Source organism: Sceloporus occidentalis, unplaced genomic scaffold, assembly GCF_023333645.1.
Source record: "Sceloporus occidentalis isolate IW3139 unplaced genomic scaffold, rSceOcc1.0.p SCAF_15, whole genome shotgun sequence".
NCBI classification, from domain to species: Eukaryota; Metazoa; Chordata; class Lepidosauria; order Squamata; family Phrynosomatidae; genus Sceloporus; species Sceloporus occidentalis.
Window position 1 is genome coordinate 14,602,618 of NW_028316995.1, and position 18,668 is coordinate 14,621,285.

The following is an 18,668-nucleotide window of genomic DNA, read 5'->3' on the forward strand; positions in this document are numbered from 1 at the left end:
TACCAAAGGGTTACAAGCAAATTTAAATCTTACGGGTTAAGAACAGAAATTTAGCTGGAAGAAGATTCCATATTGCCAATTATAATTGAATCTAAGGAGCTCGTAATATCTTCAGTAAGACTGTAATGTGAAAAAAAAAGTCCTTTTTTGTAGGTAGTAATTCACAGCACATTCCATGGATGTAAATGACTTGCAAATCATACAAAAATGAGTTAAAACACGATTGTTTTTATTTGGGGGGGAGGGGTGCCCATGTACTGTAAATATTTTAATATTGACCCATATATGATCTGAGATCATGCCTACCTATTGAACTATTAAACCAGCCACAATCCACTACATTAGTTGCCCATGTGAAATGGGTCCGTTTCTCCTGGAAATAGTTTAAACAGTTCCTGGCTTTGGAGATTTTTGTAGTCTAATTTCAGCTATTGTTTGGAAAGATGGGCTGTTTGTGTACATATGAAGTATAGGTTTTTTTCCATAAAAAACAGAAGTTTATTTTGTATTAAATGCCACTGTACTTGTATTACACCATTTGTATACATGTGGTGATTTTAATGCTAAACTGTAAATTCGGGAATTAAAATGTGACCCTGTAATTCCATAAAATTTTGTTCCGTTTTGATTTGTTTTGTAGTAAAATGTTATATTGTAGAGGGTAGAAGCACTATATTTAACTTGACTAACAAGTGCCACTAATTTTAAATGTCATGGTTTGTTTTTTCTATACCCAGGAAACCAATGCCTTTTGAAAATGCTTACAATATCTGAAGCTGTTATTCTAATCGGGGGGGGGGGGCTACTAAATATTTCTTTTTAGAACTCTCCAAAACTGATACTTTGAAGTACTGGTAGCCTAAAGTTCATGGTCATATAGTGTTGCTGAATCCCCAATATTTTAAGTATTTTATTTGCGGTATGCATTAAATCCATGTTATGTATAGATATTGGTTCGACAACAGGAACTGGAAAACATTTTTAGCATGTTTGTTTTAGCCATGATTTTTCCTGTACACACATATTAAGGGGGCCTGTGGTCTGACAATTCTTGCTGCTGGTTGGTTGATTCAAGTGCATGCGGTCAGAATAGCATTTCTAAGTCGGCTTTGGAGCTGACAGGAGGCAAGTATATCACTTGCAGGGAGAAATAGTCCTCCCAATACATCTGCTGCACAGAAAATAACAAATGCAAATGGAAAGTATTCTGCATGCATTTGCAAGGTGGACACCACAAACACTGTCATAAAATAGCGGTTTTGTCCCTTTGAAATGCTGGAGTGTCCCCAAATGGAATTAGAAGACTAGAAACAACCCAGGTTTACTCCAGGGAGAGCTTGTGAAAATGACATAACCTAAGCGGCAGGAGATAGATGACACAAGGGACTGTCACGGCCATTACTTTTGGTAAAACCCATATAGGTAGTGGGATGGATTAAAAAAAGGTTGAGAATGCAGCAGCTGCAGTTTAATGTTGAAAGAAATTGCATTTGTGTCAAAAAAAGCGGAAGTGCGGGGTGCTGGACTCCCAGCAGATATGGTAGAATTTTGTACGGTAAGAATCCATAAAGGATAAAGCATATGGCTTACCTAAAAAATGAGACCAGACCAAGGACTGAATACGATTTTGAAGTTTTACAGCAAAAAAAAAAGACATCTTTCAAAACTGTTATTTCTGCCTTACTACTGGCAAGTGTCTTGTCTCATGCTCCGATAGGAGCTTTTAGCTGTATTAGCACCCGCTTTGTTGTGTGAAGGGATGATGGGATACCCCTCACCTGGTTTCTTTTTGTGACCTCCAGTTAGGTTTGGTCCCTTGTGTTCTTCTTACCTGTTGGTCCCCAGTGGGACTGTTGGGCGACTCCAGCAGCTGCGAGGAGTTGAGTGAAAGCTCCTCGTGGGAGTTTGTTTTTTTGCTTTCTGCTCATAGATGGGCCTCGTTGCTTAGCAATTTACGTTATGAGCCTATCGGGCCTGATGACAATGACTCAGGAAGTGCAGAACAGAGAGAAACCTCTCCTCCTGTATACCCAGTATAATAACAAAGATCTACATGCAAAATGATGCAAAGAAAGTTTGGTGGCAACCAAAAATGTGCTGCCAAAGCAGTCAAGGAAAATAAATTGGCAGGTAAGAATTCAGTTTCCATGTCACCCTTTGGCAGCACAGGTGAGGTGTAACACAGAAAAGGGGGTTCAAGCAATGACTGCTTCCAAGACTCATCTGCGATAGCCTGCAGAGGAAGAAACGTGCAGTCTATAACGCTAAGAGATTAGAGGTCTTCTGAACTGTGTCTGCATATTTGGTCAGGAGTAGTTTCGGATGTTAGTGTACCCAGGATGTAGCCAGAGCGTGGATCGAACGGTCTTATAAACTTGAAGGTGCATCCTTACCTGCCGGTTTATTGCACTCACAAATAGCTTGACTGATCCATACTGCAATGGTGGGCTTATAGACTTAAGTATCTTCCTGGGGCGGAAGAAATCCATTTGAAAGGCCAGCAGCACATTTCCAGGCCCGAGTTCCAGACTGGTAAGTAAGCAGGCACCTCTTGACATCCATGTAAAAATGTTGAAAATTCTGCCCCCATGTACTATTTGGGAGATCTTTGAAGCCAGCCTATTCAGTTTACCCCCATCAAACCATATATTTTTTTAAAATAGACAAATGCTGGTATTTTAACCGTTTCCATGCACACATTTTGCCACCAGCCCTGCAGTAGTATTTGTTTTTTCCCCCACAAGCCTCCTACTTTTAGGTATGATTTTTTTAGCTCATGGTATGTATCACTGCCAAACACCCCAAAATGTGTTCAGCAACATCTCCTGATTACAGTGATGCTCATGCATGGGTTTGTCAGGTTGTTTAGTCCACCGAGGTGGCAAGGTGTGAATTTTTTTTGCCATTTCAACATCTGGTCAGTCTGTGCCCATATCCAATTTCTGGGACATCTTTGAACCTGGCCAATTATTTGATTTACCCCATCAAATAATACAAATGAAACTAGACACCCCATGGACATTTAAAATGCTCTTTCCATTTGAGAATATTTTGTGAAAATATAGTGCTAATTTTATGCTCTTATTTTTTTAATATATTTTTTTTCCCTTTCCCATTCAAGTTCCTGTTGGTGTAACGATCAGGTATCCCAATACTTTTGTCCATCTAGAGTATTTTCATGGACAAAAATAAGTAATTCAGTAATTCATATTAAAGGGACTCAACCGCACAGATGATTATATGAGCAGACATCTCCAGAATTGTCTCTAAACCCAGAGGTTTTCTGGCCTCTGCGGGTGAATGCCAGACTTTATGGTGAAGTGCTTGAGGTTTTTTTCCACCCTCTTTTGGTTCGGTGTCCAGAAGTCTGGATCACAGAATGGCATGCCAGTAGAGGCTGTGGAACATACAGGTTCTCTTTTGTAAACTTCAAATGGGCATCAATTTTGTGGACAGCAGTGGCTTCTGCTGCAGTGTCTTTCCATTAAAACAGATCTTGTTCATTGTTCTACATATGGTAGACTCATCGACAGAGAGGTTACCATGTTCCATGGATTTCTGTAAGCCTTTTGCTGTCTTACTGTTGAACATTCAATGTTTTAGACATACAGTGCTTTTGTAACCTTTTCTAGCTTTATGCAAGTCAACAATTCTTAGTTTACGTTTTCAGAGCTCTCTCTTTTCCGAGGCATGGTTAGCATGAAACAATAGCAAACTTTTTTGGCAGGCCACTCTGACCAATACCTCTTGTTTGGTTGATTTGACACCATGTTAGTTGACACCTGACTTGTATTAGCTTTTGGAGACATCATTGGCCTAGGGGCCCTCATACTTTTTCCACATTGCACTGTAAATGCTTACACAATGTGTTCAATAAAGACATGAAAACATAATTGTGTGTGTGTTAAGTTGAAGACTGTGATTGCCTTAGTGGAAGATCTGACCAGTATATGCAGAAATCCAGGTATAGAAAAGGTGACGTAGTTTTTAATGAATTCATGATACTAAAAGCTGCTTAATAGTAGTAGTTCTTGACAAATTTGTATAACAAATGATTTTAGTGCAATGGGGTGGGTGATCATAACCACCATGATAAAGAAACAGTGCAGTTGGCAGGCTCGCTTAAAATACTCTTAGTTCTTTATTGCAGGACCATATATGTAATAAAAAAATATTAGCTAATCTTTGCACCTACAGTCAAACTGTCTTTGAACCCCCTCCTCTGCATGCTGCTGCTCAATACTAGTCCTGTCCTCTCGACTGTGGTAAAATGTGTTTTAAAACTGCAGGCAAGCGGGGACTTTTTTAGATTTTTCTTTCCATTTGGTTCATTAAACAAGGCAAGTTTTCAGGGCCGGCCCAAGACAAAATGCCGCCCCTTGTACTTACCTTTCAGCAGTCCTGCGGGGAGTCTCCCTGCTCGGTCTCGGCGCTAGCTTGTAATGCTGAGCGCCGGAAATGACATCTTCCGGCGCTCAGCATTACAAGCTGGGGCCGAGCCAGAGCTAGAGGGCTCGCAGAGGAGAGAGAGAGAGAGAGAGGGGCGCCGAGCAGGTACTGACAACTTGGTAAGTGAAAACCACTCGGCGCCCCTCTCTCTCTTTCGCTAAAAAAAAAAAAAAAAAAAAAAAGGGGCTTGGGGAAGCAAAGTGCCTCCCCTTCAAAAGTTGCCCCACTCGGCTCCATTGTCGGGGCGGCCCTGCAAGTTTTCATCCATTTTTATGGATTTGAAAAATCAAGACAAATACTAGCGAGTTATTTGTGTTGCAGGGCTGTTATTTCATATCTACATCATGTCCTGTGCAATATACATGAATAATCCTCATTATTAAAAGGTATTGCACCCATTCTGTTATTCCAGGTGTTGACTGGTTTAGGCAGTGATAATGTCAAACGAGTGAACTTTAGGAGAGGAAATTGATTAGATATGCTATCCTCGTCACATTTTGCCATTAATCTCAGCTCCCTTGCGGTAATATAGTTAGTTGTTTTGAAAATATATATTTTTTAAATTAAGCAAAGTGCAAAACAAGAGAGGCTATTTAACTAAGACAAAACACTGAGTGTTGTAACTTATTAAACAAATAAACCTTAGCAGATCTGCCATTTTATCCTCTGAGGATTTAATCACAGAGAAAAAAAGTTTTAGAGCTTTTAGAATCTATGGCAACAACCTATCAGTGCCTGCTTTGTGTCACATGGCAAATATCTGCCTTTAAATTATGGAGAACATTTTTCATGGATTTTGTTTTTTGTTTTCTGACAAGTTTTGGGCATTCAACGGTCCTAGGAACGTTTCTAATGCAGGTTTTATTTACAGCAATGTTACATTGAAAAAGAGCTTTGAAAGTTACTGTTTCCATTTAAGAACTAGTTTCATGACCAGTTACTTCTCAAATTGAGTGAGCTTGGTTTGTGTTTCCTAAGCTACATTTATGAAAGTCCTCTGTTACACATTATATTGTGTAGTAGGTTTAACACATATCAGCTTTAGTTCCTCAAACATTGAATGCATCTTTCTAAATATGTATGTGTATAATTATATATATAATTTAAGGCATACCAAAAAAATATATGAATGGCTTTGGCAACTAGATACATTTTAAAGGCGGCTCAGGAGAATTGATCACTTATTGATCACTTCTTCTTTAAGTTTTTCAGCCAGGTGTTTCCTCTTCTGCAAGTCTTTCTTTTCTTCTTCTGTCATATCCTGTACCAATGTTTAAATACATTAATTAATTAACCATTCTGGAGCAGGTAATAAAAACATTGTTAGCAGCAATAAAAAAGTTAATCAAATTTTAAGTATATTTTATGACTAGACGGGTGGATGACAACAAGCAACATAGCTCGGTGCTACAACTTCTGCGTTAGTCAGAATGTAATAAGGTTGAATACATTGTATTACCGTTTCCTCAAAACAATCTTGACGTTTAAAAGGGTCACTCCAGTGTCACAGCATGCCCCCTAAACAAGTAATGCATATGAAAGCACCGGTTTAAGTGTCCTGATGCAATAAATAGGAGAGATTTCTGTGCATGCGCATCTTAATAGACCCCTAACGGCAGTGTTCTCCCAAGCCGGCACTAGAGCAGGCTGGGGGTGAGTACATCACATCAGGCCCACAGAAGGTTTCAGGAGGCAGCAGGACTCCGCATGACCAGGAACCAAACAGCTCAGAAACCGGTCAGGAGAAGCAAGCAGCACAGCAAACAGTTCCAGGAAAAAACAGGCTCAACCAGCAGAATTCAAGAGGGCTTAAAAAACTTGAGTATGGCCCCTTTACAAGGCCATATGCGCGAAGTCCCATTACTAGGACACTTTCACGCCTCCACTGATGAAAATGCACACAAGCCGACCACACAGAAAAGGGCCGCACACATGCACACTGCTTCAGTTGCTAGACCATTCCGCCAAGACACCAAACATCCGCAGCTGGGTGTGAAAAAAATGGGCCCTTAACGAGAGACCATCCAAGGACTCGAAAAGGGGAGACCCCTAACATTCTCTGGCACCCATAAGAGGGCAGAACCAGACAGCAGAAGATTCTAGTTCCCAAGAAATGTGGGTATTTTCTGGCCTACCTAGAAAGAGTAGGAATGGTCTCTCCACCTGTGCTGCTGCAGATAGCAAGGGCAATGTGTATATCTATAAATTATTTTTGTTTTATGTTTAGCACAGAAAGTGCACTTTATTTGGTACTTACCAAGTTGTATTGCTTCCCAACATACTGTAAAAATGATGTATGTGACAATGTTAATGGCTAGAAAACAATGGTTTTGTAACAGTGTAGTTTTCACCCATCTTAGATTTTATATGCACCTGTAGATATTCCATTTACACTATGTTATAATTTTAATAAACAAACATTCAGTTAATATGGTATTCCACAGATAATCATTTAAAGTATTTTTTTCACCTTTATAGAACTTGATGCCTGTTCTTTACACTCTTCCGGGGCCTGTGTTGTATTCTTCACATCCAACTTCTTGGCCAGCAGGTGGTCTCTTTTTTGCTTCAAATATTCAGCGCGTTGTCGAAGCTGTTCCTTCTCCACTTTAGATAAACTCTTTTAAAAAAATATATATATATTTTTTTTATTTATTGTATTAAAATAAATGTACACATAGCATGGATTACCCAAAAACATTCTCAAAATAATTGTGGAAGCATGTAAGTATCTAGGCATACAGGATGAGTTTCTGAAAGCAGGAAAAATTCTTGAATATATTTTTTTGGGGGGTTCCTACAATTGTACTAGATATAATTATTGTACATGAAATACTTTTTTTTTTTTGTAAGCTTGATGATGGTTTATATATGTGGTATGGTTTCAAAAGATCCATATTTGTGCTAAATTTAAGCATCAGAACAAATAAAGCTTTGGCGCTTAACAGGTTAAGAAGTCCATCTAGTCTGCCTATGTTTTCCGATTTAAAAACGAAAAAAATATTTTGTATTTAGTGCACCGCTTAAGACGTTTAATTTTACGTATTGTATAGGTTTTTATGGCACTTACAGACATGCAACCTTGTATGCCAGCCTCTTTTCGTGCTTGTTCCAGCCATGCCTCTGCTGCTTCCGTGTTACTCATTTCTTTTAATTTAACGGTGGGTGTGTTGTATAAATGTTCGTGTAGTTTCTGGGGCTGTTTTCTGGCATCGTGGCCCTTACTGCGGTTTGCTGAAAGAAAAAAATCAACTTAGGAATTAGGGATAGAACAGCAGTGAAACAAATGATAGAAAGCAGATGCAGAGGAAAAAGTTCTTCACAGTGTGATTAGTAAAAATAAAATTAATAATAATTAGAAAAAAATAGTAAAAACAGTAAAATGTAAAAATAATTTCCCTCTGATGTCACTATCAGGGGAACCTTCAAGTTGAAAAAAAATGTTAATGTTTTAAAAAAAAGGCAAAAAAAAAATATATATAAAAAATATATTTTTGTGAGCAAGTCCTAAAATTAGCACATTAGCTTAAAACAGTTCTCGCATGGAAAGAGTTAAAATACTGGCATATTAAATGCCCATGGGGTGTCTACTTTTAAAAAATGTATGATTTGATGGGGGTAAAATGAATTGGCCAGGTTCAACAACGTCCCAATTAACACGGAGGGGGGGGGGGATGGCCACACATCTAATTTCCAATTAGAAAAATGCACACGTACCAAATGTGGCCTTTTAATTCCCCCAAAAAATGACAAACCCATGCATGTGGGGTATCACTGTACTCAGGAGATGTTGTTGAACACATATTGGGGCGTCGTGTGACAGTGGCATATACCAGGAGCTGTAAATTCATACATAACATAGGTGTGTGGGGGAAAAATACACACAAAAGGATACTACTGCAAACTTTGAAAAAAATTCTGGTGGTAAAATATGTGCATGCAAAGAGTTAAAATACCAGCATTTAAAATACCCTGGGGTGTCTAGTTTTAAAAAATATATGGTTTTGTTGGGCACACTGAAATGGCCCGGCTCAAAGATGTACCAAATAGGGCATGGGCAGTGGATCCCCAAATGCCAAAGTTCAACGTTGAAAAAATGCGCATGTCCCAAATGTGGCCCTTTTGCCCCCAAACAGCCAGGCAAAATCATTCATGTGAGGTATCGCTGTACTCAGGAGATGTTGCTGAACACATATTGTTTTGTTTTGTGATAGTGACATATACAAGAAGCTTTTAATTCATACCTGAAGTAAAATGTGTGTGACAAAACAAATGCAAAAAAATGACTACCACAAAGTTTGACAAAGACTGGTGGTAGATATGGTGCTTGGAAAGGGTTAAAATACTAGCATTTGGAATACCCTGGGCTGTCTAGTTTTCAAAAATATATGACTTGATGGGGTAAATTGCATTGGCCGGCTTCAAAGATACCCGACATGGCACATGGGGGGAAGAATTACCAGATTTGGAAAAAATGGCTTTGAAATAGCAAAACGCTACCTGTACTTATTGCCCAATAATGTGTAGAAAAAAAGCAAAAAAACATAAAAACATTGGGTATTTCTAAACTCAGGACAAATAGTAGAATCTATTTGGCAGGTTTTTTCATTACCTTTTATAGATGAGTAAAAGATTTTTCAACTAAAAGTTAGAAACAGTCATTTTTTTCTAAATTTTTCACCATATTTTAATAGTAAATAATATGATACAATTAAAACAATGTCATCCAAAAAACAATATCTAATGTGTGTGGGTTCAGTAAACGGGAAAGAAGAAAATTACAGCTAAACACGAGCAGTGCAGAAATGTTAAAATGGCCATTGTAACGAAGGGTATGAAAAGTAAAATCAGCCTTTGTCACGAAGGGGTTATATAAATGATCTGGCTAAGCACGCAAGTGTGGAGCGCATTGAGATAGTTCTTGTCTGAACCCAGAGATGCCAGTACACAGATAGGGCTCAGAAAACTTGCACTCAAGAGAACGATGGATATAAGAGCTGAAAACTATAGTCTAATAAATATGGGCAGAGCTCCAGAACAGAAGACTACTGGTCAGCAAGAGCTGACCATGAAAACGGTCACGTGATCAGTAGTCTTGTTCAGTGTAACATTAAATATGTTACTCCTTATGTTACTTGGCTCCCTTTAAAATTAAGTTTTAGCCACGGTTTTATTACCGCTGCAAATAAGTAAAAGAACAGTTAACGCTGGTTATAAGAAAACAAATATTACCTGCGGTGCTTGTTTTATCATCACCAGTGGAGACTTCTTTTTTGTGATCCTCAAGTTCAGGAGACACAAATCTTTCCTGTGAAAGGATAGATCTGGATTGTGCATTTTATTAAGTACAGGATTTCTTTGTCAACGCATACACTTTTTGCCTCATTGCCTCATGTGAAACGGTATGTTCTCTGCTTACAGCAGAGAGTCTTTAGAGAGCTATAGACAGGCTGGTTGTGACTTCTAGACCTAGTTTCTGAGGTGGCTATGTCTTATCACATAACAAAAGTGTTACATCTGCATAAAGAAAGAAAGGAAAAAAACAAAGCCCAAGAAATATGTCATGTGATAAAAAGAAAAAAGTGGCATATTTCAGGCTTATTTCCTACCACCTAATTTTAAAAGAAAGTATTTGCTTTCAATGATGCTCTGATAAAAACATTGAAACTACCTTTTGTATTTCACTCAAGCTGGAAATCAAAAGTTAATTTACTTTTATGGTGAATTGTAGTGGGCTGAAAAGAGCAGAAGGTTTGGAGAGTCCTCCTGGGGTGAACGTATAGACGGGGAATACTCTATGCCCGGCAACCTAATGCTTTGGCAACTCTGAAGATATTGTGATATTTTTAGGTAGTGTCATAAAACCATCACTGCAAATACACATATACAAGTATGCTTCTTCTCATTAAAAGGAAAGTATATGAAAGTCTACAGGATGTACAGGTCATAGGAGGACTACTCAGCTATAATACAAGTAATACTGATCATTGTGTAACAAGTGTACTTGTCACAAGAATAGATTTCTAAGAATTACAATAATAAGACATAACACATATGTTGTGCTTTAATGAACAAGATGGAGACATGATTGTTAATGGAAACAAAAGTGGCTACTGTGCCACTTATTGAAAGCTCATTTATGCTTGGGAAACAACCTTGTTTTCTATTTCTGAAACTGGGACAATGTCTCCTGCTCCTTACCACACTAAAGTGTTTATTAAATTGGTATCTGCAATCATGCCTCAATCTCTTTATGCAATTACATGACAAACTGTGCCCCCTCCCCCCCCTTACCTTGGTAACTTTGCGCTGCTGTTCCTTCTCATATTCGTCTTTGGATATCCTATTATAACAAAAATAAAGATGTCTTCGCTGCAAAAGGTAGAATTAAATAGCTATAAAAGCTATAGATAGTATTGTTTCACCTACGCAGCATAATTGTAGGCAAACAATGCAATTGTTGAAATGTGATTAAATGCACCCGATCAATGAAAAGGTGTGCTGGCACAAGACATGATGCCCAAATATGCTTTTGGGCAGCATGCAGATCTTTACCGTGAACCAGGAACGTCCAACCTGCGGCCCTCCAGCTGCTGCAGGACTACATCTCCCATCCTCCTCAGCCAGCCCCTTAGCTGAAAGAGCGTTATGGGAGATGTAGTCCTGCAGCAGCTGCCGTAAACGCTATTTCGGTCATGTATCTGCAATGCTAGAACAGATGCGACAATTACTTTCAGTGCACAAAACTTCACTATACAGTATGAAGGGCTAATCTTTGTAATCTTTTTCTACAAGATTACAAGATGTTCTGACCCTACGTAATGTGTATTCTCAAGGACAGCCAAAAACACAATTTCAAGATGATGGATCAGAATATCATATCTAATGCAAAATGCAATGACTATTTAGTTCACTAAAGAAGGGGTTATTAGGAGAGTTCGCAAGACAGCTGGAGTTTCATTTTACAGACCTAACATTATGAAAGGTCAACCCAGCAACTTGGATCGCTCTGTATAAAGCATATTTAAATTAATGAGATTTCATAAACGCCACCTTATCTATTGAACTATGCATGGTACTGGGCCAGCTCAGCTCTTCTTCCAGAGAAATCAGCCAGGCATAGCCCTTTATAATGCATAGAGAAACCAAAACTCTCACTTTAATGAATAAACCCCAAAGTTTTACCTAAAGAACTGTAGTAATTGCTTCACGTGGTAATTACAAGCTGCACAATACAACCGTAGAAGATACATTTAATTGGGAATTTACATTAGTTGTAAAATTAATGCTAGATGTGTTACACATTTTGTATGTTTAGTTGTAATACTGATAGTAAATGCAGTTAATATTTACCTTAACGCTTCAGCTATCAGCTTAATCTCCTGTTGTTCAAGTTCAGAAACGATATCGGTACCATTCTGCAAACAGTCTGGGAGCACACCTGGATCAAACCAGAAATGAAGGACTAGTGAAATAGACTTTTCCTATTATATATTATTAAACCCATTTGATTTCAGAAAGCCCTTTTAAGGATGGGATAAGAAGGGAGAGGAGCACAGGAGAGGAAACAGTTTTAAGTAAACTGTGTAAAATAATCAGAGATGGCAAAGGAAAATGATTTAACAAGTAGGGACGATCAAATATAAAATGAAGGTGGAATCCCTGTTAAGATTGAGCTGATTAAAATATGGCCTTATCACTAGAGGATCTAATGCACTGTTCATGATGATTGGTCATTCTGTTCATCACAAAATTCCAGTAAAATCACCGGTGAGAAAACTGAACACATAGTTACAATAAAGATAAAACACAAAAACTACTTGTGCTTTGAACTATTCTTCAACCAAAAAAATGCCTTAGTATGTAGAATCCAACCCCAGGGTCTCTCGCATCCCCTTCCTGCATGCTCTTGATACACCGGACTGCCCCCCCCCCCCCCACACCAGGCCAACTAGGTATAATATAGATGATCCAATCCAGTCCTATTTAAAAACAACATTTACAGCAAGACAAGCATACTTTGCAATAGTCAAGCAAACAACTTATCTTTATGCACTTTATTTTTTCCTAATAAAATGTATTAACCCTAATAAATTACATTTGATCTTAAAAATAAAACATAGGCACAAAGGATTTTACAGCAGATAAGAATAGTTTGGCCCATCTAGTCTGCCCATTTCTACTAATTCCTTGGTCTTGTCTGATTCCGGATAGCTTTGTACATCTCCAACACATGTGTAAATTCCCTTTGTAAAATTAAAGTTTGAATGTGTCGTTTACAATTCAGCAACCTGAGAGAATGGCAAATCATTGTGTATAAGCGTACCGTTTCTTTCTTGTATAATTTGAATCGCTTGTAATTGTAGTTCGATGTTTCTTTGCACCATCATGGCTTTGAACATCCTAAAATCTTCAACAGCGAGCACTGGATGTAAAACTGTCTAAAGAGGGGGGGGGGAGGGGGGCACACAATATCAGTAACTCGTCTAATTCTCTTCATTCTATTTGCCATATTTGTAAATGTTATGATATAGATTTATTTACAAGATAAATCCTTATTGGACATCCCAGAGAAATGAAACCAATTCTACAAACCTATCTTATACTATATATAGTCAACTATCATTTAGGTTTCAAATACATACAGGAGGTTCATATGTTATCCAACATCCACGGACAGCAATTGCATTAACGGCAGATTACAATTACTTCATCCCTTAATCTACTTTACCCTCTCAAAGACTGTTCAAGTGCCAAAAGAGAAAGTATGGAACATGCATGTGGGTTTTAACCATTTCTAGATTATCAAGGAATATTTGTATTATTCTTTTCACCAACAAATAAAAAGTCCCACTTTTCCCTATTGCAAGGCATACTGTTACTTTAAGTTTCACTACATATACTTATACTGTATTACACCAAAAATCAGATGGTAAAAAACAGTGAAGAGATATCCAAGACAGAGGAGAGTGAATGGAATTCATTGCATACATTGTTTCTCGTTAGATTTGTAGCTAAAGACATGTCGATGTGACAATAAGAGGATTTCCACTAAATGAACCACTTAGCATGAAACAAACTCTCTCTCCATTTATATTAAGGTTTTGATTTACTTGTGCATAAATAAATTGTGTAATTTCCTCCTGACAGAGATAGGGCATTTGGATATCTGAAGTAGCTTTGGTTCATTACCAATCAATCGATTCAATTTGCACAAGCACATTCTGAAATACAATGGTGTGACCTGCAGTTCTGGAGAATGAGCCAGAGGAGCTGCACACGCTTCTTGAAACTGCTCTTCACTGATACCAATTTCATTCAGATAGCTCTCTAGAAGCTTTTCCACCTGACAAAGAACAGGGGGAAAAAAATGCAATTATAAAAGCAAAATATATCTTAAGAATATTACTTTAACTAAAATATGACCTTCCCACAAAAACACACACACATATTATATATATATATATATATATACATATACACACACAAATATATAATGTATTTGTGAAATTGCATATTTATACACATACTAACAATTAGGAAAAGCACGCGGGTGGTCCTTTCAATCATCACAATGAATTACCGTATTTATAAGTATAGCTTGCAGGAGAGAGGCGATAGAAACATTTAAATACATAAACATACAGGAAGTGTATTTCAAAAGGAGGAGACTTACAAAAGAAGTCATAATCAAAAACTAGTGGGTCAGACGCTTAGATGTAATGTAAGGAGGTTTTACTGAGAGGGTGGTAGATGAGTGGAACAGTCTCCCAGAAGAAGAAGGAGAGACTAATAGAGTGAGGCACATGGTTAACCAGAGTTTAAGAGGAGACTGAATACTAAATATCAAAGACAACAAAATAATGACTTGTGTATAAAATAATTCTGTATAACAGAAAAGTCTCCCACTATAAAGACAGAAGGACACGTCCCCATGTCTTAATATTTAAATACAATCAAAGTTAAAGTATATTTACCAGCTGCCTGTATTCGGCGTGTATCTCCGTATATGATAATTTGTTCTCTTCATCGTCATCAAAAACTAAAAAATATAAAAATGACCATAACCAGTTAAATAAATATATAGTAATGAACTTATATATATATTTTGTTTTAAAGAAAGTGCATAATCTGCTTCAATAAAGTGCAACACAGCGCTGTTCTTGTGCGTACTAAAACCTACAAACAACAACAAAAATAACTATAATAGGAACACAGAATAAATACACTATTTAGATCATGTTTTCCCGAATAATACCGAATGATCTCATTATGGGCAGCAAATAAGCTCCCTCATATCATGGCCCAGAAATCCCATGGGGTTTATGGTTAGATTGGGTTCGGTGTTACTGGCAGGACTATGAATCCCTTAAATGCATGCGGCCCACTCCCCCCGGATACATCCTAAACCCCTCAATTTATTGAACCGCTTATTCGTCGGCTCCATCCCGGGTTTATTAAGTTCCCGTCCTGCTTCTTCCTATCTGTCACTGCCCTGTTTACCGTGCTGCATGTAATAGATCAGCGCCGTTACCCTGCCCCAGTATACTCCCGGTAGTAGCTTTGGTCGTCTGTAGCCCATACCTGAGCACTTGTGATCCATGAAATCCGTAACAGGCCCGGTCCATACAGGGCCGCTGAGGAAGCCCAGTACGCTCTCCAGCACCCATTCAGAATCTTCAGCCATAAGGTCCACCAGACAATGCTCCCACTATGTCAAGCCTAACAACTCCTCCTCCAGCCGTTATTATGACCGTCGTGTCGCTTATCCAAGCGCTCGAACCCCGGAAATAGAGGGTCGGCCCGGGTGCTTGCGGGGCGAGGAATGCAAGCGTTTCCATGGTAACAGACGTCACGATGGCGCAGTAAAGAAAGGCGCCTGCGCACTGTAGTAGCCTGAAGTGATTTAGGGTTTGCAGTACCGCCTGTAACGTGAGATGTGTTGCTCTCTGTGCATTAAATCTGTTGGTCCTGCCACGTAGTGTTCCTTAAACGCCTGCATACCGGCGCCCCCGAAGGCAAGCTGCCTTACGAGGACCGAAAGATTGTGCGCCACTAGCTGAATTTTCTTATAATTCTATATAATGCCAGTACGACGTGTAACATAACTAGGCCTTCTAGAGTAACGGAATCCTCACACTCCTACACCGCCATAATTCCTTTCCATAAGGGAACGGCCACCATTATTACTACTAGTATCAGATTAAATAGAAGAAGATGTCAATGCAGGGTTAGGGCTGTTTGGGGACAAAGATGGCACGTCCTATGTGTGTGTAATTTGGGTGCTGGTCAGGTTCTATGTGGCCAATGTGGACGCCAGGGGCCAGGGCTGGCTTTGGGGTGTGTAACCTGTGATCTATGCCTGTAATTTAGGTTTTTTTTATCTATACCTTTAATGCTGAGTTTGTATGTGAATTCCAATTGATCTATGTCTGCAAAGCTGGGTTTTTGTGTTATTCTGTTAATCTATATCTGCAATGCTGTTTCCATACATTATTTATGTTTACCTGTAAATACAGGATTTGTTTGTCTTATTCAGTTGATCAATACTTGGAGTGCTGTTGCCATATGTTGTTTATTTGATCTATACCTTCGGTGCTGTGTTTACATGTGATTTCCAGTTGATGTATACCTGCAATGCTGGGTTTGTGTGTTCTGTTGATCTATACCTGCAATGCTCAATGCTATGTTTCCATACATTATTTTTGTATACCTACAAAAAGGGTTTTTATGTCTTATTCAGTTGCACATGCTGTTTCCATGTGTTGTTTATTTGATCTATACCTGAACTACAGGGAGTAAGTAAAAGAGAGGTATGGTTTAGTGAATATATTAATATATATTGGCAGAAGGGGCTAATAATATATATTATCAGCATGGTGTAATATTAATATACATTGGCAGCAGGGTCTAATATTTGTATATATCGACAGCAGGGTCTAATATTTATATATATATTAGCAGTAGGGTCTAATATATATATATATATATATATATATATATATATCGGCAGCAGGGTATAATAAATATCTCCAAAATGATTACAAAGAATACCAAACACCTTTAATTAACAATTTTAACAAATTTATTTTAACTAAAAACTCATTGGAATGCCCTTCTTTTAAAATTATCTGAACTTTTTTATTCTATTATTAAAATGTTCTGTTAACTTTTAAGTTCTGAGTTTGAAAGGACAGTCTACTGCCCCAAACAAACAAGTTTTTGGTTTTGTACCATTTGTTTTCAGACAATGAATATCGTTTACCTGTTCAGAGGGCTTTTTTGATTCGAAAGCAAAATTTGTTGTCACTTGCTCTCATCTAGCCTCTCACACTATCAGGGGCATTACTAAAAACCATGGGGCCCTGGGGCGAAATTCCCCCCAGGCCCCCCAACTTCAGCTAGTCTGTGCCATTATTGCACCCACACAACTGGTCTGTTCCTTTTTTGCCCCCCCCCCTTCCAACATATGTAAATACACATATTACACACACTCATACTCACTAACACACATTCCATCTTACACATCCATGTTCACCACTTACACATCCATGTTCACACACACAATTACACATCCATGCTGACACACACAAGTACACATTATTATTATTATTATTACTATCTTTTATTTATATAGCGGCAACAATTTACGCAGCGCTTAATACAATACTTATATTCAATGGGTATGACAAGAATTGACAGGCTAAGACACACCAATACATCCATGCTGAAGCACACACAAGTACACAGCCATGCTCACACACACGTACACATCCATACTCACACACACAAGTACACATCCATTCTTACATATATACACGCACATATATACACACAAACACAAATACATCCCACCTCCCTCCCAGCCGCTTACCTCTCGCCGCTTCTGCAACTTCCTCTACAGCTGCTCACACACTGCAAGCAACTTCGGTTTCACTGCTGGGTCATGTGTCCCTGATACGCTCTTGTCTCCCCGACAAGAGCTTCCAACCTGGAAACGGCCCTTCCGACCTGGATCGGTATGGTCCAGGTCAGAAGGGCCCTTTCTAAACAATTTTGAACCGGTACAAGGAGACAGGAAGAGGGGTTGCACCCCTGTGGTTACACCAGTGCACACTCTCTGTTTCTCTTCCTCCTCCTCTGCTGCTCTTTGTCTTGTTCTTCTCCACTTCTTCTCTTTTACCTCCTGGCTCTTCCCTGCGTTACCCTGGCCTTTTCTGTGTACTTCTGCAACATAGTGGAGTGTTCTCCCTAACGCAGAAGTACTCCAAGAGGCCAGAATAATGCAGGCGGCTCTGCATATTAATTGGAATGCACAAATGTAGCACATTAATTAATGCATTTTCCTAAGGCTGCAAAGCTACAGCAGAGGTATATTTACCTTTGGGGCCTAGGGCAGTGCCCCCAGTCGCCTCCACCTTTGCCGATTTAAGAGATTTAAGAAACTAGCACAGGGATATGACATGCAGAGCTTTCTTTGAAGTATGTGGAGCCTGTGCTGAGCCAGCACAGCCTCCTTAGCATAAATAGGTCTGTTGGGGGATCAAAGATCTCCCTTGTAAATGGTCTATGTTTTGCTGGAAAGGTTGATCTGCAGTTTTTTACCGCCTGCATTCTTGACCTGCCTCTCTGGGCCTAGTCGGCTTAGTCCAGGATACGTCAGTGAGCTACAGTGTGAAGATCTCTCCACGCTCAGTGATTCCCAAGAGTTTTGGCTCCTATAAGCAACCAATCGATGTGCAGGAAAGCATTCCCATTAAAATCGGAGGAAGCGCCAAATGTGCATGAGCATTTCCCATTGGATCTCCTGGAAATCTCTCAACCAAGTGATGGATCTGGTTGGAGATAAATATCTTGTGCAATTGCAGTCTCAGTACATGGTGCTTTTGGCGAAACCCTTCTTCTTGCAGGGCACTACTATTCTATTCAGAATCAAATGTAAACTTCTGACCCTGGCCTATAGAGCCTTAGACAACTCTGCACCCGCTTACATCTATATCCTCCTATCCAAATACACCCCTACCCGCCCCCTTCGCACCTCTCACGATCTTCGGCTATCTTCTACTGTTACCTCTTACCTCTTCCTACTCCCGTATTCAGGATTTCACCCGCGCTGCACCCCTCCTATGGAATGCCCTTCCCGCTCCATCAGACTTTCTGCCTCATACGCAACTTTCAAAACCTCTCTGAAAACCCACCTGTTCAGGGAAGCGTACAAC

The 18,668-nt window shown here is 39.0% G+C and overlaps 1 protein-coding gene across 1 annotated transcript; it reads right to left on the reverse strand.

The window, feature by feature from the left end:
* Positions 1-5,626: 5,626 nt before the first annotated feature.
* Positions 5,627-15,136, reverse strand: LOC149303286 (cilia- and flagella-associated protein 36-like). Its single transcript, XM_089481417.1, has 10 exons — positions 15,034-15,136; positions 14,427-14,491; positions 13,694-13,795; positions 12,776-12,890; positions 11,803-11,890; positions 10,744-10,792; positions 9,682-9,757; positions 7,520-7,683; positions 6,920-7,069; positions 5,627-5,710 (listed from the first exon to the last, which is right to left on the reverse strand). The coding sequence occupies exons 1-10, from the start codon at positions 15,134-15,136 to the stop codon at positions 5,627-5,629; spliced, it is 996 nt and encodes a 331-aa protein (XP_089337543.1).
* Between the last annotated feature and the right edge of the window lie 3,532 nt (positions 15,137-18,668).

What these genes read in the sequence shown, in the direction of transcription:
- LOC149303286 (XM_089481417.1), bottom strand. Translation starts at nt 15,136, where the DNA reads ATGGCTGAAGATTCTGAATGGGTGCTGGAGAGCGTACTGGGCTTCCTC. An exon ending in ACGCCGAATACAGGCAGCTG is followed by an intron (nt 13,796 to 14,426) that starts GTAAATATACTT and finishes GTTCTTTGTCAG; the next exon opens with GTGGAAAAGCTTCTAGAGAG. An exon ending in AGCAGCGCAAAGTTACCAAG is followed by an intron (nt 9,758 to 10,743) that starts GTAAGGGGGGGG and finishes ATCCTTTCACAG; the next exon opens with GAAAGATTTGTGTCTCCTGA.